Below are 15,328 nucleotides of genomic sequence, written 5' to 3' on the forward strand. Positions count from 1 at the left end.
AATCTGCAAGGTCATAAAAACATCAGATTTCAACTCTAACACTTAAGCTCACGATGCATTCAGACCTTGATTACAAGTCCTATTACTGCTTCCCATGTCCATCAGTAATACGTCTCAGGTCAAATACCAATGATATTGACTCAAAATAGAGACGGTGCGGGGTCATACCACCACCACCACCACCCAATGCAAAAACCGGCAATGTCAAGTACAATCGTGCAAATTAAATCACTTATTGTTTTTGTAAAAAAGAGGGTCACATATTGAAAATCAGCAAAAAGGCTATGATAGTAGCCATATTTGCAGATTCCAAACAAGCAAAAGTATGTCCTATTTCATTTTACAAGGGTTTTATGATGTCTACTAAGGAATCAGCATCATCTTATTAAATAATTGATGGTATTTGTAGCTAGTTACCTGAATTATAGATAACAGGTGTTATAGTAGCTAGTTACCTAAATTATAGATTTCACATTGGTGTCTTTGTGTTATACATGATATAGTGATGAGTGATGACTATGTAAAATTTCAAAGGGGTTAGCTCAAAGGTTGAGGGACTTGTGTCTTACATTATAAGTTTGAGCCCCAACCCAAGTGAACTAAGTCCAGTATTTAGGTGGGGAAGGGTAGAGGGCGGTTCCGTCATCCTTGAATTTTAAAGGTTGTGTTGGATGTAGCAGGCACGAGGAGAAGTAGAGGTAGGCAGAAAAAGCATTGGGGAGGAGTGATTAGACAGGACATGGCGCAACTCTAGATTACCAAGGACATGGCCTTAGATAGGAGGGTGTGGAGATCGTGTATTAGGGTAGAAGGTTAGTAGGTAGTGGAGTGTTGCCTTGCTTTTGAGAGTTCAGGCTGGTGGTGTTTGTCGTGGTACTAGCCCTATTCTTGTTAGTTCTAGTTTTTTATATCTATCTTCATCTGTTTATTATGTTGAGGCTACTGCACTACTCAGTGGCTGTTCATATTCTTTTCTTGTAGGCTTTGCACTGCTTCTCCTATTAGTTGTGGTATTTTTGTCACTGTCTTCTTCTTTATACCTGAAATTGCTGCACTTGAGCCGAGGGTCTATCAGAACCAGCCTCTCTACCTCCACGAGGTAGTGATAAGGTCTACGTACACTCTACCCTCCCCAGACCCCACTTGTGGGATTTCATTGGGTATGTTGTTGTTGTTTCAGTTTGTCCAATATTTTGCAGCTCTTGGGTTTTTAACCATCTCCTTGGAGTACCAGATTTCTAAAAAATAAAGGAGACAGGTAAAGAGCTAAAGTTCTTCCCAAAAATTCTCCTTAGACCCCTCCCACAGACCATAACCCCCTCCTCGAAATCCCATCCCATTTCCAGTGTGTCTAAACTGAGCTGCTAACATAAACTCACTTTTCTTAACCTCCACAATCTCTAATTTCCTCTCATTCCTCCAACGTTCTTCCCTACCCCCTTAACACCGCATACTTCTCACAATACTATCTAACACCTCCATTTCAGTTTCTAAAAGTGGGGTAGATTTACCCGCATTTTCTTATGCCTATCTTGATGATGACCGTTTCGTTCAGGTCACTCATCCCTCTCATATTACAATTATTTATCCTAATATCCATTGACCACATCTTTTTATTTCCCCCTATCTTCACCTCCTACCCCTCCTTTTCCTTTCCCCTCTCCCTATTCCTCCTTCCATACACCACTATGTTTCCTTCCACTCTGTCACCACCTAATTCCTCTTCCTCAAAGTTGTGTCAACACTTGCTGCACCACCACCTCCACTTGACACTTGTCTCATTGAACGTTCAACTTCACATAAAACCACCAAGAACTTCCGAAGTTAAGATATTGACTAATGAAATGGTTATGGAGATACAATCAGGAAAATCCACTTTTATATAATTCAGTTGTACAGCCTGGAATCCGTTAATTGGACAAAATGTTTGTGTTTTCTTATAATACTACAAAGCTACAACCGTTTCAAATGGCAGTTATAAGACAAACAAGAGACATAGGTATTATGTCCCAAACTCTAATGTCAAAGCCCAAAGGTATAGACACAGCTGGTAAGATTCAATACAAAAATTAGATGAGAAAAAGATGGTGGTGAATTAATCATATAGAAATGTATGAAAGAAGTTGAAAGTATACAAGGAGATGGAAGCTTACACTTACTTATTTATAAATAGTGCAAATTTACACTTGTAACGAATGAGATATGTGGGATGGAGAAAATGTTCTTCATCAGGAGAAGAAAAGGTACAACAACATACCCAGTGTCATCCCACAAGTGGGGTCTGGGGAGGGTAGAGTGTACACAAACCTTGGGAGGTAGAGAAGTTGTTTCTGATAGACTTTCGGCTCAAGGTAAAAGAATAGCAAGTAAAGAAGCCAAAAAGAAGAGAAGGTACCCCGACAGAAATCGTTAATTATTTAAAGAATAAAGTTGAAAATGTTGAAAGATTGCTCCTACATAAAGAAAACGACAAACGGTGAAAATGGAAAACAGAACTAACCTTTGTCACAAAAGAAAGCAATGGTTCCACAACTAACTTAGTCACTGACATAATGAACTCCTCGCAAGTAGTTTTCAGGCTTTTCTCCAATTCCTGCATTCAAAGAAGCTTTTTACAAATTGAACATCAAAAATTTTGTATTCATCATTTTATATAGCCATCTATTTCACCCTGCCCAACTTTTTCCAAGGATGAGGGTTGATAACGTCGCATCTTTCAATGTTAATGTTGATACCCTTGTTTCAAAGAAAAGGAAGAGGCAAGCCAAAGGTGAAATAAGAAAGGAAGGATAACAAATCATCAAGCATAACCGGACAATGAGGAGAACATAAGCCTGTTTTACCACCCTTCCACCTATACCTAACTTTGAAAACTACAACAGCATACCTAGTGTAGTCCCACAAAGTGAGGTATGAGGAGGGTAGAGTGTACGCAAACCTTAGCGCTACCTCAGATGTGAGGTAGAGAGGTTGTTTCCAATAAACCCTCAACTCAAGACAAAAACAGTTTAGAGAAAACGTAATGGAAACATACAAGAGACAATACACAGTAACAAAAACAACTGAAAGTAGCAGAACAGTACTTCCATAAAATAATAGTATAATCGAACTACACGAAACAATAGATAGTAAGAGAAATCAAAGAACAAGAAACTAAAAGAGTAGTACTACAACTACTGATAAGGGCAACAAGACAATGCACTCCTACCTACCAGTATGGATGTACTCCGACCTACTAAACTTCTACCCTACTTCGTGTCCTCGACACCTTCCTATCTAAGGTCATGTCCTCCGTGAGATGCAACTGCACCATGTCTTGTCTAATCACTTTCCCCAATACTTGTTCGGTCTACCACTATCTCTCCTGAATCGATCCATACCCAACCTCTCACACCTTCACAATGGGGCATCCATGCATCTCCTCATCACATTTCCTAACCATTTCAACCTTGCTTCAGACATTTGTCTTCCACCGAAGTCACTCTCACCTTGTCTTGAATATACTCATTTTTAAATCTCGTCTCTCCTAGTATACCCGCACATCCATCGCGACATCTTCATCTCCGCCACTTTCATCTTCTGAATGTGAGGATTCTTGACTGGCCAACACTCTACCCCATAAAACATAGTTGGTCTAACCACCACTCTATAGATTTTGCCTTTAGTTTAGGTGACACTTTTTTATCACAAAAGACTTTGGATGTGAGCCTCCATTTCATCCACCCAACATTAATATGGTGAGTGACATCCTTATTAATCTCTCAAATCCCCTAGATAATAGACCCAAGATACTTGAAACACCTCTCTTTTGGATGACCTGTGTATCAAGCATCACTTCTACGTCAAAATCATGTGTCACATCACTGAACTTGCATTCCAAGTATTCAGTCTTGGATTGCTTAACCATAATTCTTTAGACTCTGGACATATCCAAACCTCCAACTTTAAAAACTATGATGACAAAAGAAAAGGAAGGGACATCAGAATTATTAGCAAATAAGTGTTTTATTTGCCATAGAACTATGGTGAAGAAAATAAAACTGTATTTACAGAACAATTGGGAAAGAATACCGGTCCAAAGCCAATTTTAAGATCTTTGTATGATCTTGAAAATGCATAAATTTGTTGCAATGGATGCATCAAGGAATTTCACAAATAATGTTTATGGAACTCTGATTTGGCATAAATTAATATAATTTATTTGATTTATCAAAAAAAAGATGATAGAGCTAATGAATAACTAAGAAAATTGACAGGAAAAGAACAAGAAAAACAAAGTTATAATATATAAATGTGCTCTTTAACTTGGCATTAGTTGTCATCTATGTCGTTTGACTTTGGGTGTGCACAAGTAAGCACTTAAAGTTGAATAAGTAGACACACACGTCTTACGAATGAACTCAAAAAAATTTAAATCGGGATTGCACGTTAAACACTATGAATGATGTCTTAGGGATCCTTGGTGGTTTGGGTTACTCGGAAGGTATGATGAATCAAGTATGTTTGATTGTTATGTTTTTGGACATGTCTCGGGTGGTTGTTAAGTCAGGATGTTAACGGGGAGTTTTGTTTATGCACTAGTTTGCACGGTTTTGTCAAGGGGTGGTCTGGGACATATCTGATAAAAGGGATTTGAGTCAAGGTGGTTTAGTGGGAGTTTTGCAGGTGCCTTAGTAAATTGGTCAAGGGCCAGGGAGTTGGCATGAGAGCTTGAGAGAGAGTAGTAGACCAGTTAACAGAGTTAGTAGTGGACTTGGATTTAGTATAGGAATTATGGTGTTGGTAGAATGAGTGGTTCGGAAAGTCTCTATGTAATAGAAGTGTTAGGTTATGATCTGATATGAGGCAAAAAGGGCTTAGATGGTAGAGTTGACGGTGGAAGGAGGTGGGTGACTTGGGATAGAACGTATGAGTTCCAGGGTAGTATTGCTTGGTAGTAAGGGTAGTGATTGAAGAGTCGGAGTCCTAATTATATCTCCAAGTTTCATGTTTCTTCGATTATTTGCATTGATATTATGTGGGATTCGGATCGATTGATGATGCCTACTAGTACGTGTTGTATGTATGGATACTACTCTTGTTATGTCACTTGGCATAGTCTAGTTGTTGACGTTTCATAGGAGAAGACGATAATGATCTCCGACAACAGCTTCCACTCCTCTTTCCTTAGGGTGGGAGTTGTGTCTTATTTCTTTCATAATTTGTACTCTTTAGAAGCCCTTGTACCTGTTTAGACTAGTTCCTTGGGTGGGCTTAATTTAATTCTCGACAAAAGTACTTTGTTTTAACTAAGTTTGAGTATTGATGTATTTAAATAAGGTGTTTAGCCTATATTTGTTCACTTCCCGCATTTCATGTTTCAGTTTTGGGGTAAGGGTGCTCCTATCTAGGTGTTAGAATTGGTATCCGCACGGCACAGTGGGTTGGGTCATGACAACGAGGAAGCACAAATCTTCTTAGCATATGGCCAATAACAATCTAGCAATTTAAAAAGAACTTAAATCAAGAGTTCTCAGACATCATTAATCATTATCAGCATGGATCAGTCAGCTACTGCTAAACAAGGATCAACACAGCTCTAGAAGGGACACACTCACTTATAGTGTACAATGTATTGCCCCTCACTGTTCAGAGCTTGAGAATACATGCTTCCAAGATGTCTTCTTTTTTTCTTTTTAATTTGGATAGTGATGAACTATGGTATTCGACATTAGTATGCTATTCAATGCCCTCCAGTTGTTTACCAATCTATGGGATCACTAAGCAAAGAACTGTGGAACAGATTGCAGAACAAAAAAGTGAAATGAACACTTCTCTATACTGAAATTCACCTATGTGAAATAACCTTTTGAGCAACCATAACTGCTCCCAAGTACGGATACACCAGGAGTGTGATGCAGGTTAATGGTTAGTAAAAAAGTTGTCATATTATGACGACTGTCGATAATAACAAGTTTGGAATTTAGGTGTAGAGTGATTAATTAAGTGATAATTGTTTTTTACACTATTTTTTTTTTTTTTTACACTACAATTAAGTGATAATCGTTCATACAGAAGAGTCAACCAAAATGCATGTAGATTAATATTTTTTGATGAGCCGAGAACGTTAAATAAAAATAACAACATCCATTGATACAAAAAGCTACTCAAGTGAAAACTACTGTAAACTAAGTGGATCAGGTACCTTCTTGGCGTCAATTTGACTTTCCAAAACTCGTGGAGATAAAGTTCTAGCTAATGAAGGTGATCTCGACCAGTCAAAGATTGATGCCTGACCCCTTAGAATCCGCCTCAGATGCTCCTGGAAATTTATAAAAGTAAGTTTTTACAATCTAACAGTCAATCAAACATTCTAAAGCTAAGAAATTGGACACATGTAGCATTAGATCTGAAAGCTTAAACTGATGGTCTATTCCACTACAGAATAGGAGATGGTCAATGGCTTTGAGATGTGATTAGATAATCATTTGATTATAACCGAGAAATCCCCGAGGATCAGTTACGCACGGTTTCAAAGCTCAGATTTGAAGGCTTAAACTGATGATCCATTCCACTATAGAATTACAGAATTATTCTTTTTAAGAAGGTAAATCACTTTGTTAACAAATGGGGGTAATAGCCCGTATACAAGCCATATATCAAAAGTAGAGAGCCTAAATCAAAATATGGTTCTCAACATAAGAGATTCAATCCTCTATGCAAATAGGGACCTCGAAAGTACACCAAAAAAGAAACTAGAGACAAAACACTACTCTGCAATTATACAAAGTCTTGCTCCACTCCTTTGCATGCCCTCCTATTTCTCTCTTTCCAAATGACCCACATGATTGCTAAATGGGCAACACTCTATGCCCTAAAGCTTCTCTTCCCCCTCTTATGAGTCCAACTTTGTAAATCCTCCTTCATTGTGCCCGGCATCCAACTTTGTCATGCGTCCTTCACTATGCCCGACATCGCCCATTGCATCCTAAACAAGTTGAGGGCCACCCTCCATGACCGATTAGCCATGTTGTTTTTCTCATACACACTTACCCATAACGCACCAACTAACAAAGGTGATCCTCCTCCTCCTCAAATTTGCCGCTTTTAAGACCGCACCCCTTCCCACCAACCTTACAAAGAAACACACCTTCCTTGAAGCTCTAGGAATCTAAATAGAGTTGTGGGGAAAGTATCTTCCCCTCTCACTAGTAAGCTCTTATGACAAGAGCTAACAATGAATAACCCATCTCCACTCTCTCGCCAGCTCCATAGATCGGATAAATTATTAGGTGTGGTAAGCCTATGTAAAAGCTCAATCAGATTGTCAAATTCTTCAATCTCTGAATCATGTAGGTTCCTACCGAATCTTAAGTACCCATGAATATCCCCCTTGTGAGACCCACTAATTTGTTAGACTGTCTTCTCTCTTTGGCAAGATACACAATATAAATAAGGAAAAACTTCCCTCAACTCGTTGGATCCAACTCTTCCACTTGTTTCTAGAACCCATCTTCAACATAATAGAATCCAAGAATTCCCAATTCGCATGATCTAAGCTTTCTCAAGGTCCAACTTACAGAAAATACCTTCTTCTTTCTAGAATCAACCACTTCACTTGCCACCAGAGCAACATTCAGTATTTGTCTTTCTTCCGCAAAAGCATTTTGAGAAGTACACATACAAAACCTTCTTTAGTCTATTAGAAAACACCTTAGAGATAATCTTGTAAGTGGTTCCTATTGTTAGAATAGAATAGGAAAACACAATCCTACACAAACTAGGAATAGTTTATAGTCTCCTATTTGGTAAGGAATTGTATTATATAGTGTCTATAAATAGGGTTCTCTATGTAATTATTACAACAACAATTCAATAATATTCTTTTCCTATATTTCTCACAGCAATTGTGAGAGAAAAAAAAATCGCACAGTTTTTTTTCCCGGTAACCTAGTGGCTGTCCAGGTATTTAATATTTTCCGTCACTGTTTTTCAAAAAACTAACACCATCACTAGTTGAGGAACTTCCCGGCGAGCAAACCTCAATCATCCCCGCCGGAAACCAGTGCTACACGCGCCGTCACGCGCCGCCGGAAGAATTTCTCCGGCGAGTTGACAGATCCACGCGCCGGCGCGTGAGACCTGTTCCGGCCAGTTTTTCGACCAATTTTTTTTTCCATTGCGGTCGCCTCTCCATTCCGAGGCAGACTGTATATTTATTTTCTTATTCCGACCAGTTTCGGGCAGTCAGACCTAATTTCCGGCGACTGCAACCTTTTTTTTCCAGATTCTGACCAGGACCAGCCTTATTTTTTTTTATTTTTTTATTTTTTTTTCCTCTCTCTAAATTCATAATATGTCTTTAGGGATTGATATTTTTGGCTCCAAGAATATAGGTAGTTCAAGTGCTATGATCACTTCAGAACCATTAATGGGAAGCTCAAACTATTTAGCTTGGGCTTCCTCGGTTGAGTTATGGTGCAAGGGGCAAGGCGTTCATGATCACTTAACCAACAATACTTGTGTGGTAGATGAAAAGGCAAAGGCTAGTGAGACGGATAATAACGTCAAAGCACAATGGGAGAAGGTTGATGCTCAATTATGTAGTCTCCTATGGCGATCTATCGATTCCAAGTTGATGCCCTTGTTTCGCTCATCCCAAACATGTTATTCAGTTTGGGAAAAGGCTCGTGCTTTATATACTAATGATATATCTCGATTCTATGATGTGATATCTAGAATGACTAGCTTAAAGAAACAAGAATCCGATATGTCTACTTACTTGGGTCAGGTACAATTAGTCATGGAGGAATTTGACACGTTGATGCCAATCACTAAAAATGTGGACAAACAACAAGAACACAGACAGACGTTGTTTCTAGTTCTTACACTTGCTGGACTCTCTACTGACCATGATTCAGTGCGTGATCAGATTTTAGCTAGTCCTACAATTCCTACAGTTGATGAATTATTCTCTCGTCTACTTCGTATTGCTGTGCCTCCCAGCCACAAAGTAGTTTCATCACCGACCTTTGATTCCTCTGCTCTCGCATCTCAAACTATAGAAAAACGAGTATATCAATCTATGGAGAATCGACGAGGAGGAGGTCGTCTTGGAAAACCTCGATCCAAGTGTAGTTATTGTCATAAGTCTGGACACACTCATGACATATGTCATAATTTGCATGGTCCACCACCCAGTTATGATCCTGCTACTCTAAAGGAATATAATGAGTTCCTTCGTAATCGTGCAAGTAAGCATACATCTTCACAAGAAGCATTTGTTGCTCCGCCTGATCGACCATCCCATAATGCTCATATTGCTCAATCAGAATATGATGAGTTCCTTCAATATCGAGCAAGTAAGCAAAAGTCTCCACAAGTAGCTTCGGTTGTTCAACATGATGTTGTTGCGGGTAATTCTTTTGCTTGTGTTTCACAGTCTAATACTCATGGATCATGGGTCATGGACTCGGGCGCTTCTGATCATGTTTCTGGTAACAAATCACTTCTGTCAGATATTGTTTATTCACAATCTCTTCCTGCTATTACTTTGGCCAATGGGATACAAACAAAACCAAAAGGGGTTGGAAAAGCCACACCCTTATATTCTGTCACTCTAGACTCTGTTCTTTATGTCCCTGGTTCCCCCTTTAATCTAGCATCTGTTAGTCGTTTGACACGTGCCCTACATTGTGGCATAACCTTTTTTGATGATTTTTTTCTCATGCAGGACCGCAGTACGGGACAGACGATTGGCACAGGACATGAATCACAAGGCCTTTACTATCTTACCTCTTCAAATTCCTTCACAGCATGCTCTGTTACAGATCCTCCGGACCTCATTCACAAACGTTTGGGACATCCGAGTCTATCTAAACTGCAACAGATGGTGCCTAGTTTATCTAGTTTGTCCAAATTAGATTGTGAGTCGTGTCAACTTGGGAAACACACTCGTGCCACATTTTCACGTGGTACTGAGGGTCGTTCAGAGTCTATTTTTTCATTAGTTCATTCTGATGTTTGGGGTCCTAGTAGAGTCAGTTCCACCTTAGGATTTCGTTATTTTGTTAGTTTCATTGATGATTATTCGAGATGTACTTGGGTTTTCTTAATGAAAGATCGTTCTGAGTTATTTTCTATATTCAAAAGTTTCTTTGCTGAAATAAAAAATCAGTTTGGTGTTTCTATTCGTACTTTTCGTAGTGATAATGCCTTAGAATACTTATCATCCCAGTTTCAGGAGTTTATGTCTCACCAAGGAATTATTCACCAAACATCTTGTCCATACACTCCTCAACAAAATGGTGTAGCGGAAAGAAAGAATAGGCATCTCATTGAGACTGCTCGCACTCTCCTCATTGAATCCCATGTTCCGTTGCGTTTTTGGGGTGATGCAGTCCTTTCATCTTGCTATTTAATTAATAGAATGCCCTCATCTTCTATTTCGAATCAGGTTCCACATTCCATACTATATCCACAGTCACATCTCTATTCTATCCCTCCTCGTGTATTTGGGAGCACATGCTTTGTTCATAACTTAGCCCCAGGAAAAGATAAATTTGCCCCTCGTGCTCTTAAATGTGTCTTTCTTGGTTACTCTCGAGTTCAAAAAGGGTATCGTTGCTATTCACATGATCTCTGCCGATATTTTATGTCTGCCGATGTAACATTCTTTGAATCTCAACCTTACTACACATCTTCTGATCATCTTGATATCTCTGAGGTCTTACCCATACCTCAGGTCTTACCTGTACCGACTTTTGAGGGACCTACGGTATCTTCTCCATCTCCAGTTATAGTGCCACCACTCCTAACTTATCATCGACGTCCTCGTCCAGCAATAGTCTCAAATGATTCATGTCATGCGCCGGACCCTGCTCCTACTGTGGCCTTGCCCCCTGCTAGCCAATCGATTGCACTTCAAAAAGGTATACGATCTACTCGAAATACTAATCCCCATTATACTTTCTTGAGTTATCATCGTTTATCTTCACCCCATTATGCCTTTGTATCATCTTTGTCCTCTATTTCCATCCCTAAGACTACAGGAGAAGCACTTTCCCATTCTGGATGGAGGCAGGCTATGATTGATGAGATGTCTGCTTTACATTCGAGTGGTACTTGGGAGCTTGTTTCCCTTCCTACAGGTAAGTCTACTGTTGGTTGTCGTTGGGTTTATGCGGTCAAAATTGGTCCAGATGGTCAAGTCGATCGGCTTAAGGCTCGCCTTGTTGCTAAAGGGTATACTCAGATATTTGGGCTAGATTATAGTGACACTTTCGCTCCTGTGGCCAAAATAGCATCAGTCCGTCTTTTTCTATCTATGGCGGCCGTTCGTCATTGGCCTCTTCATCAGTTGGACATTAAGAATGCTTTTCTGCATGGTGATCTTGAGGAAGAAGTCTATATGGAGCAACCACCTGGTTTTGTTGCTCAGGGGGAGTCTAGAAGCCTTGTATGTCGATTGCGTCGGTCACTATATGGTCTAAAACAGTCTCCTCGAGCTTGGTTTGGAAAGTTCAGCACAGTAATTCAGAAGTTTGGCATGACTCGTAGTGGCGCTGATCACTCTGTGTTTTATCGGCATTCAGCACCAAATCTGTGTATTTATTTGGTTGTTTACGTTGATGATATCGTTATCACCGGCAATGATCAAGTTGGTATCGCTAATTTGAAGCAGTATCTCTTTCAGCATTTCCAAACTAAAGACCTTGGCAGATTGAAGTATTTTCTTGGTATTGAGGTTGCTCAGTCTAGATCAGGTATTGTTATTTCTCAACGCAAGTATACTTTAGACATTCTTGAGGAGACAGGAATGATGGGATGTAAACCCATTGACACTCCTATGGATCCGAATGTTAAACTCTTTCCAGGACAGGGGGAGCAACTTAGTAATCCTGAAAGGTATAGACGGTTGGTTGGAAAGTTGAATTACCTCACTGTGACTAGACCGGACATCTCTTTTCCTGTGAGTGTTGTAAGTCAGTTTATGACTTCTCCTTGTGATAGTCATTGGGATGCAGTTGTTCGTATTCTGCGATATATAAAGTCAGCTCCTGGTAAAGGACTACTCTTCGAGGATCAAGGCCATGAGCATATCACCGGATATACAGACGCTGATTGGGCAGGATCACCCTTTGATAGACGTTCTACATCCGGATATTGTGTCTTAGTTGGAGGTAATTTGGTGTCATGGAAGAGTAAGAAACAAAGTGTGGTTGCTCGATCCAGTGCAGAAGCAGAATATCGAGCAATGGCTGTAGCAACTTGTGAGCTAGTTTGGATCAAACAGTTGCTTGGAGAACTGAAGTTTGGAGAAACCGGTCATATGGAACTTGTGTGTGATAATCAAGCGGCCCTTCATATCGCATCAAATCCAGTGTTTCATGAGAGGACTAAGCACATTGAGATTGATTGTCACTTTGTAAGAGAAAAGATACTCTCAGGAGATATTGTTACCAAATTTGTGAAGTCAAATGATCAACTTGCAGATATCTTCACCAAGTCACTGACCGGTCCTCGTATTAATTACATTTGTAACAAGCTAGGTACATATAATTTGTATGCACCAGCTTGAGGGAGAGTGTTGGAATAGAATAGGAAAACACAATCCTACACAAACTAGGAATAGTTTATAGTCTCCTATTTGGTAAGGAATTGTATTATATAGTGTCTATAAATAGGGTTCTCTATGTAATTATTACAACAACAATTCAATAATATTCTTTTCCTATATTTCTCACACCTATCAGACTAGTAGGTCTATAATCCGTAAATTGGTCGCTCCATCCTTCTTTGGCACAAATCACAATGGTAATAAAAGACGCATTAAGACTTTTCTCAAACTCCCTAGTATCTTGGAACCTCACAATGGTTTCCATCAACTTACCTTTAACTATCCTCCAACTATTGTTGGAAAAAAGCTAAAGTGAATCCGTTCGGTCCCAGAGTTTTGTCCCCCAACAACTCTCCACTGCCTCCCTCACCTCTTCTTATCTATAACCCCACTCCCTCATTCCCTCTCATATCTACCTAAAAACTAACCCACCCAACCCCGCTCAATTTCGGTCTCCACTTGATATCTTCCTTATGGCTTAAACAAATGATCATAAAAACCGACATTGGCCCCTTTCACTTCCTCCTCCCCCTCACACTACACCATTCACACCAAAAGACTCAATGAAGTTCTTCCTCCTATTTTCTACTGCAACTCTGTGAATTTTTTTTGTATTAGAATCCCTCTCCTTCAACCATAACGCCTTTGATTTTTCCCTCCAATTAGTCTCTTGAGCAACTGCTATAGCAGCAATCTCCCCCCTCGCTTCCTCCTTTCAATTTTTCTCTTTCTCTCTCTCTTCTAACCCCCTCACCCCTTTCGCATGCTCTATCTCCCCCACTTCATTAATCAACTCTCTCATTTTAATTTCCACCTCCTAAACACCTCCTTATTCCACTTCATTATATCTCTTTTTAACAATTTTAACTTGCAAGCAAGTCAGAAAGATGGTGTGCCAACAACTTCACACCCATTCCAACAAGCATTAACTCTATCAACAAAGTCGGGTGCTCTAAGCCACATATTCTCAAACCTGAACAGAATAAGCAAGCTCCTCCTACTACCATCTAACCTGATAGGCAAATGATTTGATGTCAATCTGAGAAAAGGGACTTGCAACATGTTTGGAACCATCTCCTCCCCATCAGTGAACACCATGAATCTATCAAGCCTAGATTTAGAAGTGGAATCTCCTACTCTAAGATGATATTAGACTATCATTTTTTTAATAACCAAGAAATCCCCGAGGGTTAGTTATGCACGATTTGAAGCTCAGTAGATAATGAGCATGCTCCTTTACCTTTCTCCACTTAAATCCAGGAGGTCCTCATATGTTGCAGGGTTCAAACCAATAGTGTGTGCCTAACCCACATATCACGCACTACACATCCTACCATTAGATCAAAACCTTGGAAGCGAGGATTTTAGACAATCTTTGTTGTTGTTGGGCTATGATGACATTTTCTCAGACGTAATGGGATACTTTAACATGGGCTCATGGAGGCCTTTGATGAGTTTCACAATAATGGGGGTTATACACTTGACTCATTCTTGTTTATTTTCACATTGTTCTTTTGCTGGGAATCGTGGCAGATCATTCAGCATCTTGGGTGCAACATGCATATTGTTGTCATCTAAGCTTGTTTTTTTTGTTTTTTTTTTGAGAGAAAGGTAACTTAGTATTCAAAAATAGCAGAACTCATCATCCAAAAAATGATGAGAATGAATCAGTTACAACCCCTTCTGGGTAAGGCAAATAACATAGACACTAATCCAGGAGTCTTAACAGATTTCCTATAAAATCACCCTTCGAGGTGGCCCAGTGGTTTGGGATTGGGAATTTCATGATGGAGGTCTCAAGCTCGAAACCCATTGCCACTGAAAAGCAAGGGGTTTACCTTCTGGGTTGAGCTCATCGCACCGGGATTGCCTAGTGCGGTTTACCTCTCCAATGTGGTTTGCGAGCTATTGCATAGGAGTGGGGCTTTTACCCTGTCCGCACCCAAAGGGTGGCGGCTGTGGTTTCCCTTATTATCCAAAAAACGATTTCCTATAAAATCAACAAAAAGTTCTATCCCCCCCCCCACCCCCACATATCCTGTTTCCACCAAAAGTAAAGCAAACTAAGGCAGTTCATCTTGATTTTCTGAATGTTGTTAATCGTATCTTCAAAGCATCCTGTATTTCTTTCCTTCCACAAAGTCCACCAAATGCAGGTTGGGATCAGTTCCCACCGGTCCTCATCTGCTTCTCTTCTCCCAATCTCCTTCCAACTAATCAGCAAACCTTTAGTGGTCTTAGGCATTACCCAGCACACTCCCAGAATACATAAAAACATGTTCCAAAAATTTACAGTTGTTTTGCAGTATAGAAAGAGACTTTTTGGGGAGTTTTACGTCATTCCTCAAAATTTGTGTCAGAGAGAAGATATTCTTCAGCTGACTAAGTCATCTAAGCTTGTTCTTTGCATCAATTTTGGGTTTTGGAATATTCTAGCAAGAGCAAAACTTTATGGAGATGAGCAATGTTTGGAATTGTAAGATGCATTAGGCATGAAGGAAATATGAGTATATTATTGGACAAGAATGTATCTCCAGCCTATGGGTAGGATAGACAATTCTTTTTTTTTTTGACAAAGATAGGATAGACAATTCTTTTGGCATACCAGAGAAAGATCTTTATTCCAGCTAGCATCATTTGGACTTCAGAGATTTTTTAACTTTTCGGTGATAGGATCTTCAGGGAGATTGGGAAGCACCTCTGTTTGGACTGGCCTTATCCTACTACCAC

At 39.7% G+C, this 15,328-nt stretch overlaps 1 protein-coding gene across 1 annotated transcript in view; it reads right to left on the bottom strand.

The window, feature by feature from the left end:
- LOC125818591 (conserved oligomeric Golgi complex subunit 3-like) overlaps positions 1–15,328 on the bottom strand; it is a 31,752-nt gene that overhangs the window by 2,887 nt on the left and 13,537 nt on the right. Inside the window, exons 20-21 of the mRNA XM_049498088.1 lie at positions 6,185–6,301; positions 2,501–2,593 (exon numbers count right to left, since the gene is read on the bottom strand). Coding sequence (XP_049354045.1) covers positions 2,501–2,593; positions 6,185–6,301 — 210 coding nt within the window. The remainder of the gene's footprint in view (positions 1–2,500; positions 2,594–6,184; positions 6,302–15,328) is intronic.

The sequence above is a fragment of the Solanum verrucosum genome, unplaced genomic scaffold (genome assembly GCF_900185275.1).
Source record: "Solanum verrucosum unplaced genomic scaffold, falcon-dt-bn FXZP01000252.1, whole genome shotgun sequence".
NCBI lineage: Eukaryota > Viridiplantae > Streptophyta > Magnoliopsida > Solanales > Solanaceae > Solanum > Solanum verrucosum.